General features: G+C 40.4%; 1 protein-coding gene across 2 annotated transcripts in view; it reads left to right on the top strand.

Annotated features, from left to right (window-relative positions):
* The window catches only part of NRG4 (neuregulin 4), a 46,353-nt gene that overhangs the window by 19,957 nt on the left and 10,279 nt on the right, over positions 1 to 16,117 (top strand). Inside the window, exons 1-4 of one of the 2 annotated variants that reach the window (XM_012569208.5) lie at positions 4,831 to 5,058; positions 9,249 to 9,422; positions 10,395 to 10,449; positions 14,389 to 14,482. In XM_012569208.5, the coding sequence (XP_012424662.5) occupies positions 10,440 to 10,449; positions 14,389 to 14,482 (104 nt within the window). In that variant the 5' untranslated portion in view covers positions 4,831 to 5,058; positions 9,249 to 9,422; positions 10,395 to 10,439. Of the gene's footprint in view, positions 1 to 4,830; positions 5,059 to 9,248; positions 9,423 to 10,394; positions 10,450 to 14,388; positions 14,483 to 16,117 lie in introns of those variants that run through there. The other variant, XM_072933755.1, reaches the window with a different exon arrangement.

The raw sequence follows: 16,117 nt of genomic DNA, 5'->3' as shown, positions 1-16,117 counted from the left end.
TTCCTGTGCCTGCTTGCCTTTTTAATCAAGTATTCGGCGGCCTCTCAAAAGCCAATCCAAATGGACACGAACTCCCTGTGCAAAGAGCTGGGCACGGGGCGCCTCTGACAGAGCACAGGCAAGTGTGCTGCCAGCACTGGCAGGCTGCTGAGGCTAAAAGCAGAGGCAGGACACAGAGCAGAAAGGAGGATGAAAAAGGTCAGACTTCACCTCTTGCTACCCTACACAAAGCACAGAACCCAAAGGTCCTCTCCCCATTCATACAGTAACAACCTCACCAAATATGGCAATTACCCAAATTAGAAATCACCACTGAAGGCTCAAATCCCAATTAGGGATTTTTTCAAGTCAACGAGGGAAGTTTATACCTCCATGTAGTGTAATTTTACAAAATAAAACCCAAACCAAGCAAACACACAAAAGGGGCTAAGCCTCCCAATACCAAGAGGTTCCATATTAGTTTCTAACATGGAACCTCTTGGTATTGGGAGGCTTAGCCTCCCTGCAAGAAGGTTATTTGGGCTGAAAGTAAAGCTCTTGAAAATTCAGAAGCACCACGTTTAGAACAGTCTATTACTTAACTCCATTTGCATTAATCCTCCTCTCAACTATTAAGATCACATACTACTCTTCCTGCAAATTCTTGCCTCATTCAGTGACCAGGGTAGCTCGTAACACAGAACTGTACCTGCACAACCCTCAATCAGATATATGCTGACTTACAAATCTAACTCTGCAACCAATGGATTTGAACATTCATTTTCAAAAGTAGTTTCATTTGTGTGTGATGCTATAGGCACACACGGTGCTTTACAGATGCAAGGAAAGATACAAAAATTGCCCCAAAGAAATTCTGGTTGAAACACATCAAAGCAACACTGAACTCTAGAACATGATAAAATGCAAGTGAGACAGAGGAATAAACCAAGAAATAAGGTGATGTTGCATTTGATAATGCTTAGCTGATAAACATTATTAACAAGTATCATTAGAAAACTTCCACTGCTACTTGCATTTACAAGACCTGACTTCACTCTATTCATGCAAACCCAGTGATTTCAACGGGATTACATGGAGGCAACAGGCTTCACTGGGACCCTGTAACTAAATTATTTAAGAATCAAACCAAATACATCAACTTGTCACACCAAATCCAAAGCCCAGCAAATGGGTGGGCTGAAATATGACAGATACTGAGGTAACCTTGCTGCTGCCCACAACACACCAGCTAGGAATCTGGAGGAAAAAAGGTTTCAATTCACCTTGGACAGAAACCTCTGGAGCCAAAGAATGAACAACAGCAAAGTTCTACCCCGAAGCAGTAAGAAGCCAACCTTTTACTATTTTTTTTACTCTTCTCGAAAATGGCATTTCACCAAGTATGCTCATACCCACCTACACTACAAAAATACTCTCAAAAGTTCAGAAATTTTTTTCCAAGTCAAAAAATCCAAAACTCCGCATTTTTTAACACCACTGATTCCAGACTTATCCTCATATTACTGAGCCTAACAAGAGTGTGGCAAATACCCTTCAGCAGCACACAGTATCACTCTAGAACCAGAGCAGAGGAAAAGGAGGAATCAAACCTCAGTCCTCCTCTCATATACGAACTAGCACTGTAGATTCTTCAGATGCCACTTATTGGACACTTCAGACATTAACATATGTGGCAGAAAGTACTCCAGCTTAGTCTCCTATGTTAATATTGGTTCTGCAGTGCTCATAGGGATAAAGTATTTTTTCTGTTAGTTAACCCCATTGTCCAGGAAGCAGTTTAGCTGAGCACCACTGTAACTGAAGTAACACCCCATTTGCTGCCCTGATAAAAGATGCAGTTTTGTCCTGCATAACACAATTCAATTAATTCTTGTGCTATTGCCAGGTAATGCAACTAATTTAAACAAATACTGATGATGCAGGTAAATTTTAGTCATGTTAGGATCTCGCAGGACAGTGCAGTTTCTCCTCCTAATTTGGACTGTGTAGTAACACGAAAACCACGCGCTTCATCATGCTGGAGATTTTGCTAGTTCTGTCCCGCCATGCTCAAACTAACCTGTGATGCACTATCACTGCAGCGTCAGACTCCGCAGTGGAGAGACCATCAGAGACAAACAGCAAGCTGCCAGGTAGCCAGGTTTGGGGGAGTCACCACTGAACCCAAGCTGGTGGAACAGCACAATAGTACTGGGGGCCAGGAGAGGCAAAGCTTAATGAACTCTAAGCATCTTGTACAGGGCACCTTCAGAACTGTAATCACACTAGCATCCAGCTAACCTTTGGGAACTGGCACAGCGAGAGGGGAGACAGCTACATTGTTATGCTCTGCATTTACGCTGTCAGTCAAGACCTGAAAATACTTCAGCTGAGTAGCAGGCTTGCCCTGGTACTCACACTGCAAGCATACGTAGCTCAGATCTTAATTTTCTTACTGGCCTTTTCATAAACCAGTGTGAGTTCAGATCTTTATCTCACCTACTACTCCAGTTCTGCGGCTGAAGTAGCAGATGTGTACTCTTGCTTCACATCCTTGTTGTCCACTGCTGTCTTTAGCATAATTACTACCCGACAACCACATCTAAATTTGTGTTCAACTTCCACCTCTTTTCGCCCTTCAGGCGAAAACAGCATCTTGCCCTAAACAATTTTGCAATACGTAGCATCAGGACAAAGCTGCAAAAACTCCACATTGTTCAGATGCACAGAGGAATGAGTAAGATGAGTACGCGCATGCAATGCTTCGGGAATGGGCTCCTTGCTTACACCATCCCCTCACTGTGGACTCTTCCCAACACTCAGGAACCACAGCACGTTTGCAGCAGCACACACTTCTCATTCTGCATCCTCTGTAAATGAGAAGCATTCCTCCCCTTCTTTGCACAGAGTATGCTGCCTCGCAAGACACATTGTTCACAACATCAAGATACACATTTTACCACACAAGATACTTGGTGCACAATGCTAATTGCAGTATCCCACTGCAAAGCACCTATGTGCTACTATTGTACAGTCTAATTTATAACCCCCACCTAACATGACTGTGGTGGCAATAACCCTTTCACAAGTGTCCTGCAGGAACTCACAGCATCTTCACAGGAGCTATCAAAAATTATCAGTATTGTTTCATCTAATCTTGGATAGTAATTCATCTACACTTGGATAGTAATATTATTACAGCACATTAAAAGTACAGAGGTTGCTTACCCCTCCTTGTGCAAATTCCAGTAATAAGTGTTGCAAAAATAGCAGGAGTCCTAAGAGTCACATAGCAAAGCAGCAGTTTCTGACTGTGTGCCTGTGAAAGGTGCCCTGCACTCAGACAAATAAGCCTTCTCTGCTGATTGCACTCAGAGCTGTAAATACCCCTACACCATTACTCATTTTACTTCTTTTACACATACAATCTTTTGCAGCTGTTACATCTGATGTCAGGTGCATGCTCTAATACAGAGCTTGTAGACTGGTTTCCTCCTAAACCTTCATGTAAGATCCAAGAAATTCTGGAGACACGCTTAGCAGAACCTTTTCCTAACTTCAGTATAGCAACAAGCTTTGAAACCAGGAATGCTTGCGTACTACTATTTTTAAGAGAAGTTACTATAACATGTTGTCCCATTACAGCTCATCAATCCCCACAATTTAGATTTCACCTCTACAAATCTAACAAAAAAGGCCTATTAAGTTTATTACATCTTATGGAAGGCAAACCGAAAATTCCCTAGTAAAGAGCACTCTAAATGGATTCCGACTCCAGAAAAGAAACTACTATTCCTTTTCTCGCTGGGGCAAGGAAGATGTTACTTCAGGGCAGGGGGTTTCCAAGAAGCAATGCAGCACCTTACAGACACGGAGTACTCTTGCGTGAAGACACTGCTGAGGCACCACCGTTGGGTGGGTTTGCACATAACAAACAATAAAAGCAACTTTCAGGCTCAGGCATTACCGGGGCTGTTCCTATTCGGAATCCGCACGTCCGAAGTTGTCCAGCCGGGCCCGTCCGAGCGCTGCGGGGGGACCGCGCTGCCCCCGGGCGCCGGGAGCTCCCCCAGTCCCCGCTGTAGCGCCGCTCCGGCTGCGACACCCGCAACACAGGCGGAGGCGATTCTCGCACCGCCCCCGGCCGGGCCGCGGCTCGGCTGTCCCTGCGTGAGGGGGCTCGGCCCCCGGCAGGCCGGCCCGCAGCACAGCGCCCTCGGGCCCCCGGCCCCACCGCCGGCAAGTTGGCGGGAGGCGGCGCCCGCCGCCAAACTTTGTCCGCCGCGGAGGGGCTCTCCCGCCAGCGCGGCCCCCGCCAGCGCGGCGCAGGGAGCCCGCAGGGCCACCCCGCCCGACTCCGGGGACGGTGGGGCGTGCGGCGGCCCCGGGAGGCGGAGGGACCGGGATCCCCGAGCCGCGCACGGCCGCGATGGGGCACGGTACAGACCCGCCGCCCGCGCCGGAGCGCGGTGCGGTCCCGCGGCTCGGGCGCGGCGCGGATCGGGGCTCCCCGCTCGCAGCTCTGTCCCCGGGGCTCCCCGCACGTACCTGCTGCCCGCGGCACCCGCGCCGCCAGCGCCCGGCGCGCGCCCCGCGCGGGACCGGCGGCCGCGCGGGGAGGAACCCGGGGCCGCCCGCGCGCGCCTCCCGCCGCTCCCGCCGGGTCGCCTTGGAAACGCGGGGCCGGCGCGCGGGTCGGTCCGCGGGAGCGGAGGGGGCGCGCGCGCGTCCGCTGCGCGTCACGCGGGCGCGGCCGGGCCAATCGCGGCGGCGGGCGGCGCGCGCTGTAGTACTACTGCGGGGCGCGCGCCCGGCGGCGCCCCCGGCCCCGCCCCCCGCGACCCCCGCGCCGGGCCCGGCGGAGCCCGCGCGCCGCGGCCCTCACGGCTCCGCGCGCCGCCCTCACGGCTCCGCGCGCCGCCCTCACGGCTCCGCTCCGCGCCCCGCAGGCCGGATTGCGTAACGCGCCCGAGCTGCAGGATTACGGCATGCGGATTAGGGATTACCTTGGTTCAGCAGATTGTCCTCTCCCTGTCTGAAAGATTACACCAGCAGAGTTAAGAATACCCGTTTGCTGTGGTAAGCCGTGGTTTAAGTAGAACAAATTAACTCAATACAAAATTAAATGCACAAAAAAAAAAAAAAAAAAAAAAAAAAAAGGAGTAAAACATCCCAAGGTTAAGAACTTTGGTGCTTTAAATGGACAAAATAAAAGAGACTGGAATTCAGGGTTTGACAATTTTCTCCCCTGTGTTTTGCAACAGCTGCCGTTAGCAGCAACCAGCTATTAGTGCTGGATTAATCTTAAAAAATCAAAATCATTATTACGAAGAATAGTTACACTTGATTCCTGATGACTGCCACATAAAGTAAATATCTAAACTCCTATGACATAGATTTTTTGTAACTCAAGATCATTTAAGTGGCACTGGTCTATTTGATTCTGTCACCATGTGCTAAACTGTCTCCTTGTATATTAACCTGTAATATGGATATTTTGAGTTCTGATTACTGGATCTGAGATTGTTGATATTTGAGAGCTGACATTATGAGGGACACTACATCTGCCACTGAGGTATCAATAAAAACTAACCTTGCAGAGACAAACTTGAAGTAGCATTCATTTCAGCTGGTTTCTTACAAGAGTTAGGGATGAAATTTGGAAGCAAAATTGCCACAGTAATCATACAAAATGATAGAATAGTGGTGGGGGTTGTTTTCCAAGACTGATAGTGATTTTTTTTAATGCAAGGGCCTTGTAAGATTTAATAATTCCCCTCACATAAGCATACACAAGCTTTAAACTGGAATCTCTATCTCAAAATTACAAATCTGTGGTGTGACTACAGTAGTTACATTGGACAGAACCCTCAACTTTGTAGCTTTGCCAATGTCTGTATGAATATCTCATCCAATAGAACTGGGGCTTCAGATGGAAATTTGCAAGCTGCTTAGAAAATTTTGGCAATGGAAAGTTTTTCCTGAAATTCACTGTAATGTCTCAAATTTCAATTTCAACACCATGACAGGAGCTTTACCCCCTGTTTTAGTATATAATTAATCCTAGACATACTGTAGTGGATAAAAATGAAAATTTTTAAACCTAAATTTAAGCCTAAATTTTTGCTGTAGGGATTTCTAATATAAGAGGACTCAGCCATTTGTTGTCATTTTAGAAAACTGCCATGGAAAGAATTTTGAAGAACTGTTAAAAAAAAAAATTTACCCTGTCAACCAAAGCACATTGATATTTGTGAGCTATTTGTCATCTGCTTTAGCTTTCTGTCTTTTGTCAGAATTTCGTGATACTATGGCTATTCCATCCTAAAAGGAAGTTCCAGTGTATAAATTTGAGTAAAACACTGTTCTTATACAGATTTGTTATCTCACCTGCAATTCTTCTTATAGAGATCCTCGTTTGTTTTGATGCCTTAGGTTTTAGCTCTTATATTTTTCGGATTCTGTACTACTTTTGTGTGTAGTTCTGAGCTTCATATTAGGGGATGGTGATCTTTCTTCACAGGGCAGAGAGACAAAACATTTCCTGCTCTAGCTGGGGACCAAGGACAACCACCCAGATTTCAGGCCCAAGAGCATAAACAATGTGGACTGAAGACAGAAAAACAAAAGGGATGGGACTTCATGGGATAAAGCTGGAATTGGACAATTAACTCCAATATGCAAATGAGCCAGAATTTGTAAAAGAGAGAGACCTCGTGGCCAGTTGTCCATTTTGGTTCACCTTGGCATAGCCCTGGCTGGGCTTTTGTACGGCCCAAGGTGGATCCACTGAGGTCTTTTAATAAAACCCTGCTTTATTCTTTAACTCCATCTAGCCTCTGTTCTAGGCCAGCCTTCACAAGGCATCAGTTTCAGGCAGTTCGATGGATTTTTTCTGATGCCTGATGATCAGTTTTGAGCTTCTGACACTGTAAGGTATGAGAAGTTATACCTAGGTGAGAAAAAACTCTTTTTAACAAAACTTCAGGGCAGTTCCTGGCTCTTGGAGAAAGTATGAGGTGTAGACTACTGACTGCTTGACAGGTATCAAGGACATCTCAGAAGGAAATTTATATTTAATCAGCATAATAATCAATTTTTAAATTTTTCCCCTTCACTGTTTTCATAATCCAAATATTTGAGCTCAATATTGGGGCAGAATGAGATTTTACCTTTTTTGATTTTTAGAAAGAATACATAGTGCAGTAAAATTCTATTCTCAAAGACAGCTGTAAGGTGCAACTTAATCTAAATGTACAAACAATGTATATTTGAAATACCCCCATGACTGAAATGATCTTCTTTAATTTGGGGGAGCATTTATATAGAGATTAATTTTAAGAATATTTGAATAGCAAAGATCCATAAACCAAAGTCCAGATTCAGTGCTTGCTTCTTATCTGCCTGTGCTCATTCGGACTTACAGGTACTGTGGATGCTTAGGCCAGCTAACCCGTAAAAGTACACAAAAGCAGGAGGCAATACAGATTCTGATTTAAATAGATGGGGAGTAAAGCAGACAGGTTCATTTAAAGACAAATCTAACAAGTTCAAGACTTGCACCACTGTATCTCAGTATACACAGGTGACCTCACTTTCATGTATAAGGATTTCAAATAATGCATTCCTATTCTTGATATCAGTTTAGATGACAAAGATGAGGGGAAAAGGGTAGAACTGATAAGACTTTTAAACAAGCTGGCACAGAGCAAAACAGGCTATATTTTAAACTTCAGAATAAAATACTCTTAACTGGATATACAAAGTAACATTTCACAAACTCCAAAGATACATGGAAGATAAACATTTCAGCTTTCATACAATTTAATTTTTAGTTTCTGTGAGCATAGTCTATATTTGTATCTAGAGGAAGACTCAGTTTGGAAAGGGCAGGAAAGGTGCACAGATGATTTTTGTGTTTCCAGTATGAACTCAGTGCACACACAGGTGTGAGTTACAATCAACAATTAGCAACACTTAGCAAGAATTAGCAACAATTAGGAACAATTTCTGCGGTAATGCTTCCTTTTCTTTAAATATACAATCTTATTATCTAATGAGATAGAGAGTCCAGTTTATTCTTTTTAGAACACTGATACATACTTCAACTTCTGTTCAGAGTGCAACCTCAGAGAAAAGCATCTAAATACATGATTACCTAATGATGTACTTTTCAATCTTAAAAACAAAAAAGTCAAAGCTGTGAATGCTGTCAGCAACCCCTCTTTAAAAACCATCTTTAGACCCATATTGTGATACTTATTATCAGAACTTAAAAAATAAAGTTATGCTTTCACATTGGTGAGGAAGTATTATCACTTCCTCCCTTTGTCACCCTCTATTTCCTTGAATACACAGGCAACAAACTTTGAAAAGAAATAATTAGTAGTCCCACAGCCTTCCTCAAGCTGTCTTGCTCTCTACATTCAGCTTATAAACAATTTGTCTTACATGGAACAATTAGTCCTAGTCCCAAGAGATGATGAGTTGCATAGCACATCCATTTAACACACTGATGCAGTAGAAAACCATCAGCTTCCCCTAAGGGATTTTCTGCCAGATCATTGGATTTAAGCATCTTCTGAAAAAGTTAAACTTAGACCAGGAGCAGCACCACAGATACTGAGGTACATACTGACAGTAAGATGAAGGAGACCTAATGTGAGATCTCCTTTTGGCAGTAGCAAAACTCAAGCTGTTTTGTCAATTCAAGAATTCATATCTTAATTAAATCTACTACAGGAGCTAGTAATGAAATTTAGGTTATATATCCTGTTTATATTTTATGAGAGTTATTAGATATTATACAATTTTTTGGAGCTTTCTGTGAAAAGGGAAACTAATTGAACAAAGACTGCTTGCTCCAATAAAACACAAATTTAAATCAGATTTTTGATGCCTGTGTAAAATATATGTATGATACAATTTATATCTACAACATTATCTGAGTATTTTGAATTTAACAATAAACTCTAGTACTGGTAACCCTAGAAAAATATGCAAGTAATCTTGTGAGCATGACGGGGTGTTACCCTATTCTGTACTTGACCCCTGTAGATGTGTTTGTCTTTGTTGTAACCTCACCCACAGTATGTAAACTGGAAAACTTTTTAACAGCACATATAGAATCCAGATCTTGACTGCTAGAAAAATGAATCTCCAGGATGATTTATTTCTTTTGAAAACAAGATTTTAGTTCTGAAGTGACCCCTGTTCATTTGTTTCTTCATGCCACATGCTGTGTTAATTGTTCTTGGTTCTGTACACAGAGCAAAGTGTAGCTGTGAGCCAACTCAAGAGGACGCCTTTGCGTGGGGACCTTGCTGTTACAGCCCAGTATCACAGGGAACTGCCAGCTCAGATTGTCTTCTATGGACAGTACTGTTAAAAAGCTAGAGAAGCCACCCGAGGTCCCATGAAAACCAGAACCATCTACTTATAAAGTAAGTACAAATTCATTACACCTTTTGAAATGGGCCTCTACAGAAAATCAGCTGTTAATGCTAAAGTATAGACAACTATTTCTCATAAAGCTGATAATTTATTTTATTTGATAATTTAATGGTTAAAAAAAAAATCTTGCTTCCAATAGAGGACAGTTTTCTTAAATATTTACTTTGCATACACTCTGAAGATAGAAAGAGCAAACATGAGAAAATTATCTATTATGTTAGACTTCTTCAGTTATCTATTTGGTACATTAAACCTTGGCTATACCCAACAAGAAAACAGAATATAGCTGGGATAGATAGTTATAGAGTTGGCATGTCTACAGAGTAAGTTTCTTTTAGCAATGTCAAGTGAACATTGGTTTCTGTCCAGGCAGAGGGTTTCTATTGTAGATTTTTAAAATCATTGTACAAGTTCAAAAAATTCAGTTTGTATTACTAATTTCACCTGACATTCAGACATGAGGAACACTCAAGAGAAACACATATTCACTCTGAGAAATGACAAATTAGAAAGTTCTTGTTTGTGGAATGGATGAATTCTACCACCAGGATTTTACCTGAGTAATCAGCAGTCTGAGGAATGGTTCAGTTGTGTGCGGTGTCTTTCAAGGTGCAAGTGTCAAACTAATTAGCTAGCCAGAATCAATCAGACTGCCTACATGCATCAGGTATTACAATTCTGAATAAGCATGACAGTTTTCAAAAAGTATTCATTGTTTAAACATGCTTTAGTCTGAATTTAGTTTTACTCTGCCTTCAGGGATTCGCTGAACTTGACAGCAGACTTGAATGTTTGCCATTAACTGTGAATTAATGGAACTCACATATAACAGTACATTACTGCTAGAGTGCAACAGTTGTCTTAGCAGAAACACTGAAAGTTGCATTCCAATAGCTATTTCTTCAGGGGAAAAAGACACCAGGTTTAAAAATTATATGCTCAATTTACATGTTTGTCTTTAGGTGCTGTTGCCTCTGACCAAGAACAAAAATTGTTGTTGGAATAATATGCGAACAGGTAATTTCTTCCAAGTCTTTACTTGGACACATACACCTATATAATTAGAGTTCATTAAAATTGCATTGATTTTGATGCTGCCACTGGGATTGTCACAACTGCTCTGCAGAGATGCCATCCCTCACTAGAGTTTACCAGTCAGTGGTACAAATCCTGTAAGGAGGTGTTTGCTTTGATCAATCCTAATATTTCAAATTGTGATTAGTTACTGTGCAGTCCAAAGTTGCTGACAAGTGAGGAAGCATGCATCAGCCCCCTTTTACCTTCTGCCAACATTTCTCACTCCTCTCTCTCCTTTTTTTTTTTTTTTTTGCGTTGGCAGTCTAGTATTTTAGCCTCTATTTTAGGCAAGACAGCTGAGTTGACATGTGGATTATCAAGGCTGGCTGGCTTTTTGGGGTGAAGATGGTATTGAGCCTGCATTTGGTTTTTTTTTTCATAGTCAGGTCAGGTCACAAAAGTTTAAATGCAGACGAGACAGTTTAGGGACACAGCACTGTACCAACTACTAGGAGGAAAATTGACTCTATCCCAGCTGAAACCAGGACACCTGCATGTCCTCAAAAATAATTATTAAGAATAAGTGTATTTAGAGGCTGCTATTACCTCAGTGAGTTTTAAGTATTCAGTTTAGCATTAGAAAGAACAACCTCATTTTATTCCTCTTCACTTCTTCCACTAAAATCCAATTTTTTTAAGAAGTAACCTTGGTGTCCTACTTCTCTTTAATCTCTCACATAGGTGTTATCAAAATACATACTTACATGTTATGTGCAACATACATTGATAGAATTCTATTAATTTCAAAGCTAAATCTTTTATATTTTTTTAACTGCCCATCATCTCTTGACTTGTTAAACTTTTCTATCTTCATTATGGAGTCTGACTGTATTATACATTTGACTTTCAAAGCATAGAATTTGCATTTTTAGATTAATATAATGTATTGACTTACCTCATGAAAAATCATAACACATTCACCAATGCTAATGTAATTGGGTTTTAGCTTCTATTGAACCCCTTCTGATTCTCCAGTATACTCTTTTGCATCATTGACTATTGATTTAAAGGGATAAACTGGTGCTTTCACGCTTTCCCGTCTACAAATACAGAACTGTAGCTTTGAAATTTGCAACAAGCTACTGCATTTCAATATCATAGGTGTGGAGTGCAATAATACCTATTTTTGTATTGTAGCAAATTACAATTTGTTAGTAATATTTTTTCCTAGAGTTAAAGCTTCCTGAATTTCTTTGATGGTCTTTCATAATTCTAACATCTATGTTATACTGTGTTACTCAGATAGTTTTACTAATCAGTAGCAAAGTATTAAAACACAAAATAGAATTAATGAAAAGAACAACTGGATGGAAAAAATAGTACCTGATGAAGGTGGACATAGAGGTTTTTTCAAGTTTCTCATTACTGCTAAGATTAAGGTTACCATTTTCCCCTTAGTATTGGAAGAAAAGTCTATCTCTAGAAAGAAAGCCTATAGAAAAATTGTCTGTAATTACAATCAAAAAGGTTTCAAAGGTTTCCTAGGCACTTTTTGTTCTTTCTTTCTACCTCTCTCACTTTTCTCTAATAGACATAAGAGAAAGTGCCTGAGATATTTTGCCAGAACAGAAACATCTGGTTGGGCTGCAGAGCTGGTGCTTGATACAAAGATCACACCTTAACAGTGCTCATTCTCCCAAATGTTCCAGGGCCTGAATGACTCGAGGCATTTAGCATTCTTCAGTACTCTGCCCCTATGCCAGTGTGAGACAGGTCTATTTCTGCATAAAGATGAAGAAAGAGAACTAACAAGGAAGGATTTTAAGGAGGCTAACAAATTTGAGAAATGCTTTGAAACCTTTTCATGAGCTGTTCAAAAGCATTTTTCTGCAGGGCCTGCCTTCTATCATCTTACTTTTCTGTCTGCTAGAATTTCAACAGTTAACTCCCTCAGACATTTAAAAGACTTGAGAGCAGGTCAAAGTTGAGAGTTTTGTTTTTCTCACTTGATTCTTAAAATTGTATAGATATTCGGATACACTGTTGATGTGTTCAGTGCCCTCTTCATTTAAGGAAGGATGTAGCCTTCAACTGAATAACACTCTCACAGGAGGTCCACTGTTATGTTTGAATAGACTAAAATCAACTAAGGTGTAGTTCTTGTTTAAAACCCTCCTTGTTTTCTCCCATTCCCATTTTATTCCTATTGCAATTGTACAGTTACCCATACAAAATAATTTTAGAAGTCTTTTAATTGTGAACTTGCAGTAAATGAATTGCCAGCAGACAAGCACAGAAAGCTTCAGAGTTAAAATAAATTTCAATTTAACTTCCAACAAGGTAGGACAGAACACACATTTCTGTGCAACAAGGTCAGAAATAAACAATCTTTCCAGCCTGTCTTCTCCCCTCCTTCAGCTTCCTAATTTATCTGCCCACAGGCAAGAAGGTCCAGTTACCATTTGGATGCTGGCACTTTGGTAACAAGAACATGAAACTGAATTCCTCTTGGGCCCTGGGGTGTAACTGTCTTCAACTTAAAATAATGTATGGACTTTAATCACACTTCTAATCAATATGCTGTCACAGAAAAGGAAGAATGTAGGAAAAGAAGGGAGAGTAGACTTAGTAGAGCTGGCCTAGAGGATAGCAGGATGCACAATGGTTTGGTTGCACAGAGGTGGAAGTAGCTGAGCATTTCTGCCACTGTTAGAAAAGCCTGGCTTATTTTATATAAGAAGTTGTAGAAGGTCTCTCTAGAGTAGAATGTCTTACAGCCACACTTCTTACTTTTTTTTTTTTTCTGCAGGAATAAAGGGGAACCCTAACTCTTTTTCTTGAAAGACAAATTAGAAAACTAAATTCTTGATCCTCTTAACTCTATGTTACGTATAGAATGTGTCTTCTCTACATAAATAGTGACACAGCAGAATTCTGGTTTTCAGAACTTCTGGGAGAAATAACAGCAAGAACACCTAAAGTGTGAGGTTAGCACATGACTGTCACCCCTGTGATATCAGAAGAGTGGTCTGTTTTCATTTTGATTGAGTTACTGTGGTTTCATAAGATTGAAGAAATATATAAAAATATTAGATGCATATATATGAAAAGAGTTATTGATGTATTAAATGTGTCATAAATATATTCAGTCTAACTTCCAAATTTAGACTGCTTTCAGGAAGAATGAAGTGGTACAGTTAGATGTGCTTTTTAAGCACAAAATGGACAAGTGCTGCTACAAGTGCCAACATTAGTGTCCTGCATTTGGGGTGTTATTAGAATGCCTAATTATGTTTAACACATTAAGAATTCATCTAAGAAGCCTACTGAGTTAGGAAAAAGCCTTTTTTAGATCTGTGGAAATGATATTGTAGCCAGCAACTCTGTACATAAGTGTGTGCTTGCAGGCTGTGCCCTGGTTTGGCCACTGAGAATTGGGATGGGGAAAGGTGGGGGTGTCCCAGTGTGCTACAGTTCAGATTTCATGCAGCCCAGAATGTTCTGGCCCTTACCTGGGACTGGGTGCATCTGCCTGACTGACTTAATTGCAGGAGCCAACTAAGCTAAAGGCAACTTGGTAACTGTGCCACTGGAATAGGACAAACCAGACTTCACATAGGTCATCATGTGAATCACTGTACTCACTATGGTGAGTGGTCATGAAAGGCAAAGGAAGAAATGGAGAATTTCTCACTGCAAGAGAGAGTTTGATTTATTCATCTAATTTAGCTGTTTCATGTCTGATACGGTGATAAATTTTTGATCTTTTCTGCATATTGTAAGATGAAACAGTTCTGCAAAACCATGCTCTGTGTTGCTGACCTGGAAGGCAAGACCCAAACCTTTTTTGCTCAGGTTTCATTTGTGTGTAATTTATTTTTGTGTTTATTTGGTTTAAAGTATATTTTTCTCAGTGTTTGTTTTGGTCTTATTTTTAAGATCATGAAGAACTCTGTGGCACCAGTTATGGATCTTTTTGCCTAAATGGAGGGATTTGTTATATGATTCCTACTGTATCCAGTCCATTCTGCAGGTCAGTGAAACTAAAGTTTGTGTGTCTAAGTATTGGACAGTAGCTGTCTAAAGACTATTCCTCCATTTTCCCCTCTTTAAGGAATCACTGCTAAAGCATTATCTAAAAGAAAATACCAATTACCTGTTACTTACCTAGCATAGCAATATGAGAAAAAGAAATGTGTATATTTGGTGTATACTTTCTTGTCAGGTGGAACAGTATTCAGTTATGTATGCATTCAGGATTATATCTATAATTAGAGCCATAGTTCCTCATTACAATACAGAAGGAACAAAATACCCTTGCCTCATGGAATATAAACTGTGGTAAAGGCATTCAGAAAGGCAAAGTACAGCTTTTCTTACAAATTAATTATGTTGCAAAAATCTTTGTAATATAAAATGGCCTGACCAGAACAAAATGCAGAGACACAAAAAATAATATAATCTTTTAAGGGGGAAAAAAGAATGTAATTCAAGACTTACTGCATTACTCGAATCGTGCTGAAATGCTCAAAGAGCAGCTTTGTAGTGACAGCCAAAGACTTCTTGACAAAATCATCAAGGCAGCAAATACAGATCCTTCTTACACCACTCCATAACAGAACCATTCTTCCTTCTGAAGCCCATGTAGCAAACAGGAAAAGAAGCAGTTCCTGGTTTTGCATGTGGATACATTTCCTGCATAAATACTGCCCTATCTTTTTATTCTCTGGTTTAACAAGACATAAGATGCGAAATAACACTGCCACTTTTCATGGTCCTGCATTTACTAATTCTGAGTTATCATCCATCAAAATAAATTATGGTTGATTTAATGGGTTTGCTTAACAAAAAAATAGGCATTTAGACAAATATTAGATACACTTAAGGATATTACCTTTCTTCTTCCATGGCAACTTATGTTTCCTCTTCTGCCTTGAGCTATAACTACTGATAACTGGATAAAAAAGTTGAAGAAGGAAACAACATTTTTTCCCAGATGCCTAATTAAAATATTACTTCCTTTTGTTTGGGACAGTTCAATCTGAATACTTAAACTGAAGCACATAAACTCATTTATTTAGACAGGGAGAAAAGAGGCAATTTTGTGGTAAATGCTCATTGAAAAATATACACAGCGTATCACTGTCATTGTTCAGTGTCACAATGAATCAGATCCAGAAGTGAGATTAAAGCTCTGAAGTGCTGTATGACGATTTATTCTATGTGCTAAACCTTGCAAGCTTATGCAATATAAAAAAGAATACTACACAAAAAAAGTAAAACATTTTGAAATACATGGGGTTTTTTTCTAGAAGGAATTCTGTATTATTGTACATAAATGAAAAATGAATGGTTAAACTAAAGAGCAGCAGTTACACAATTTCAAAGCACCCTCTCAACTACTGCTGGACTGTGTAACAAGAAAGATGTATTCAGCGCAATGACTACAAATATGAAGTAACAAATACTTAGAAAAATTCATTCTTCAGGAGCACAAACTAGTCAGCAGAGATAATTTCCACTTTAACAGCTCCAAATGAAGTAATTTTCAATTCAGGTATTATAGGTTTTTATAATCTGCTGAAGCAGAAAAGTAACATCTTAAGAACATTTTTGTTACACTCAGGCAATCTTATAGCATTTAAATTATCAACTATTTTTTTCTGTA

The sequence above is a fragment of the Taeniopygia guttata genome, chromosome 10 (assembly GCF_048771995.1).
Source record: "Taeniopygia guttata chromosome 10, bTaeGut7.mat, whole genome shotgun sequence".
Classification (NCBI taxonomy): Eukaryota; Metazoa; Chordata; class Aves; order Passeriformes; family Estrildidae; genus Taeniopygia; species Taeniopygia guttata.
Note: the sequence above shows the minus strand (reverse complement) of the source record. Positions and strands in the feature narration are given on the sequence as shown.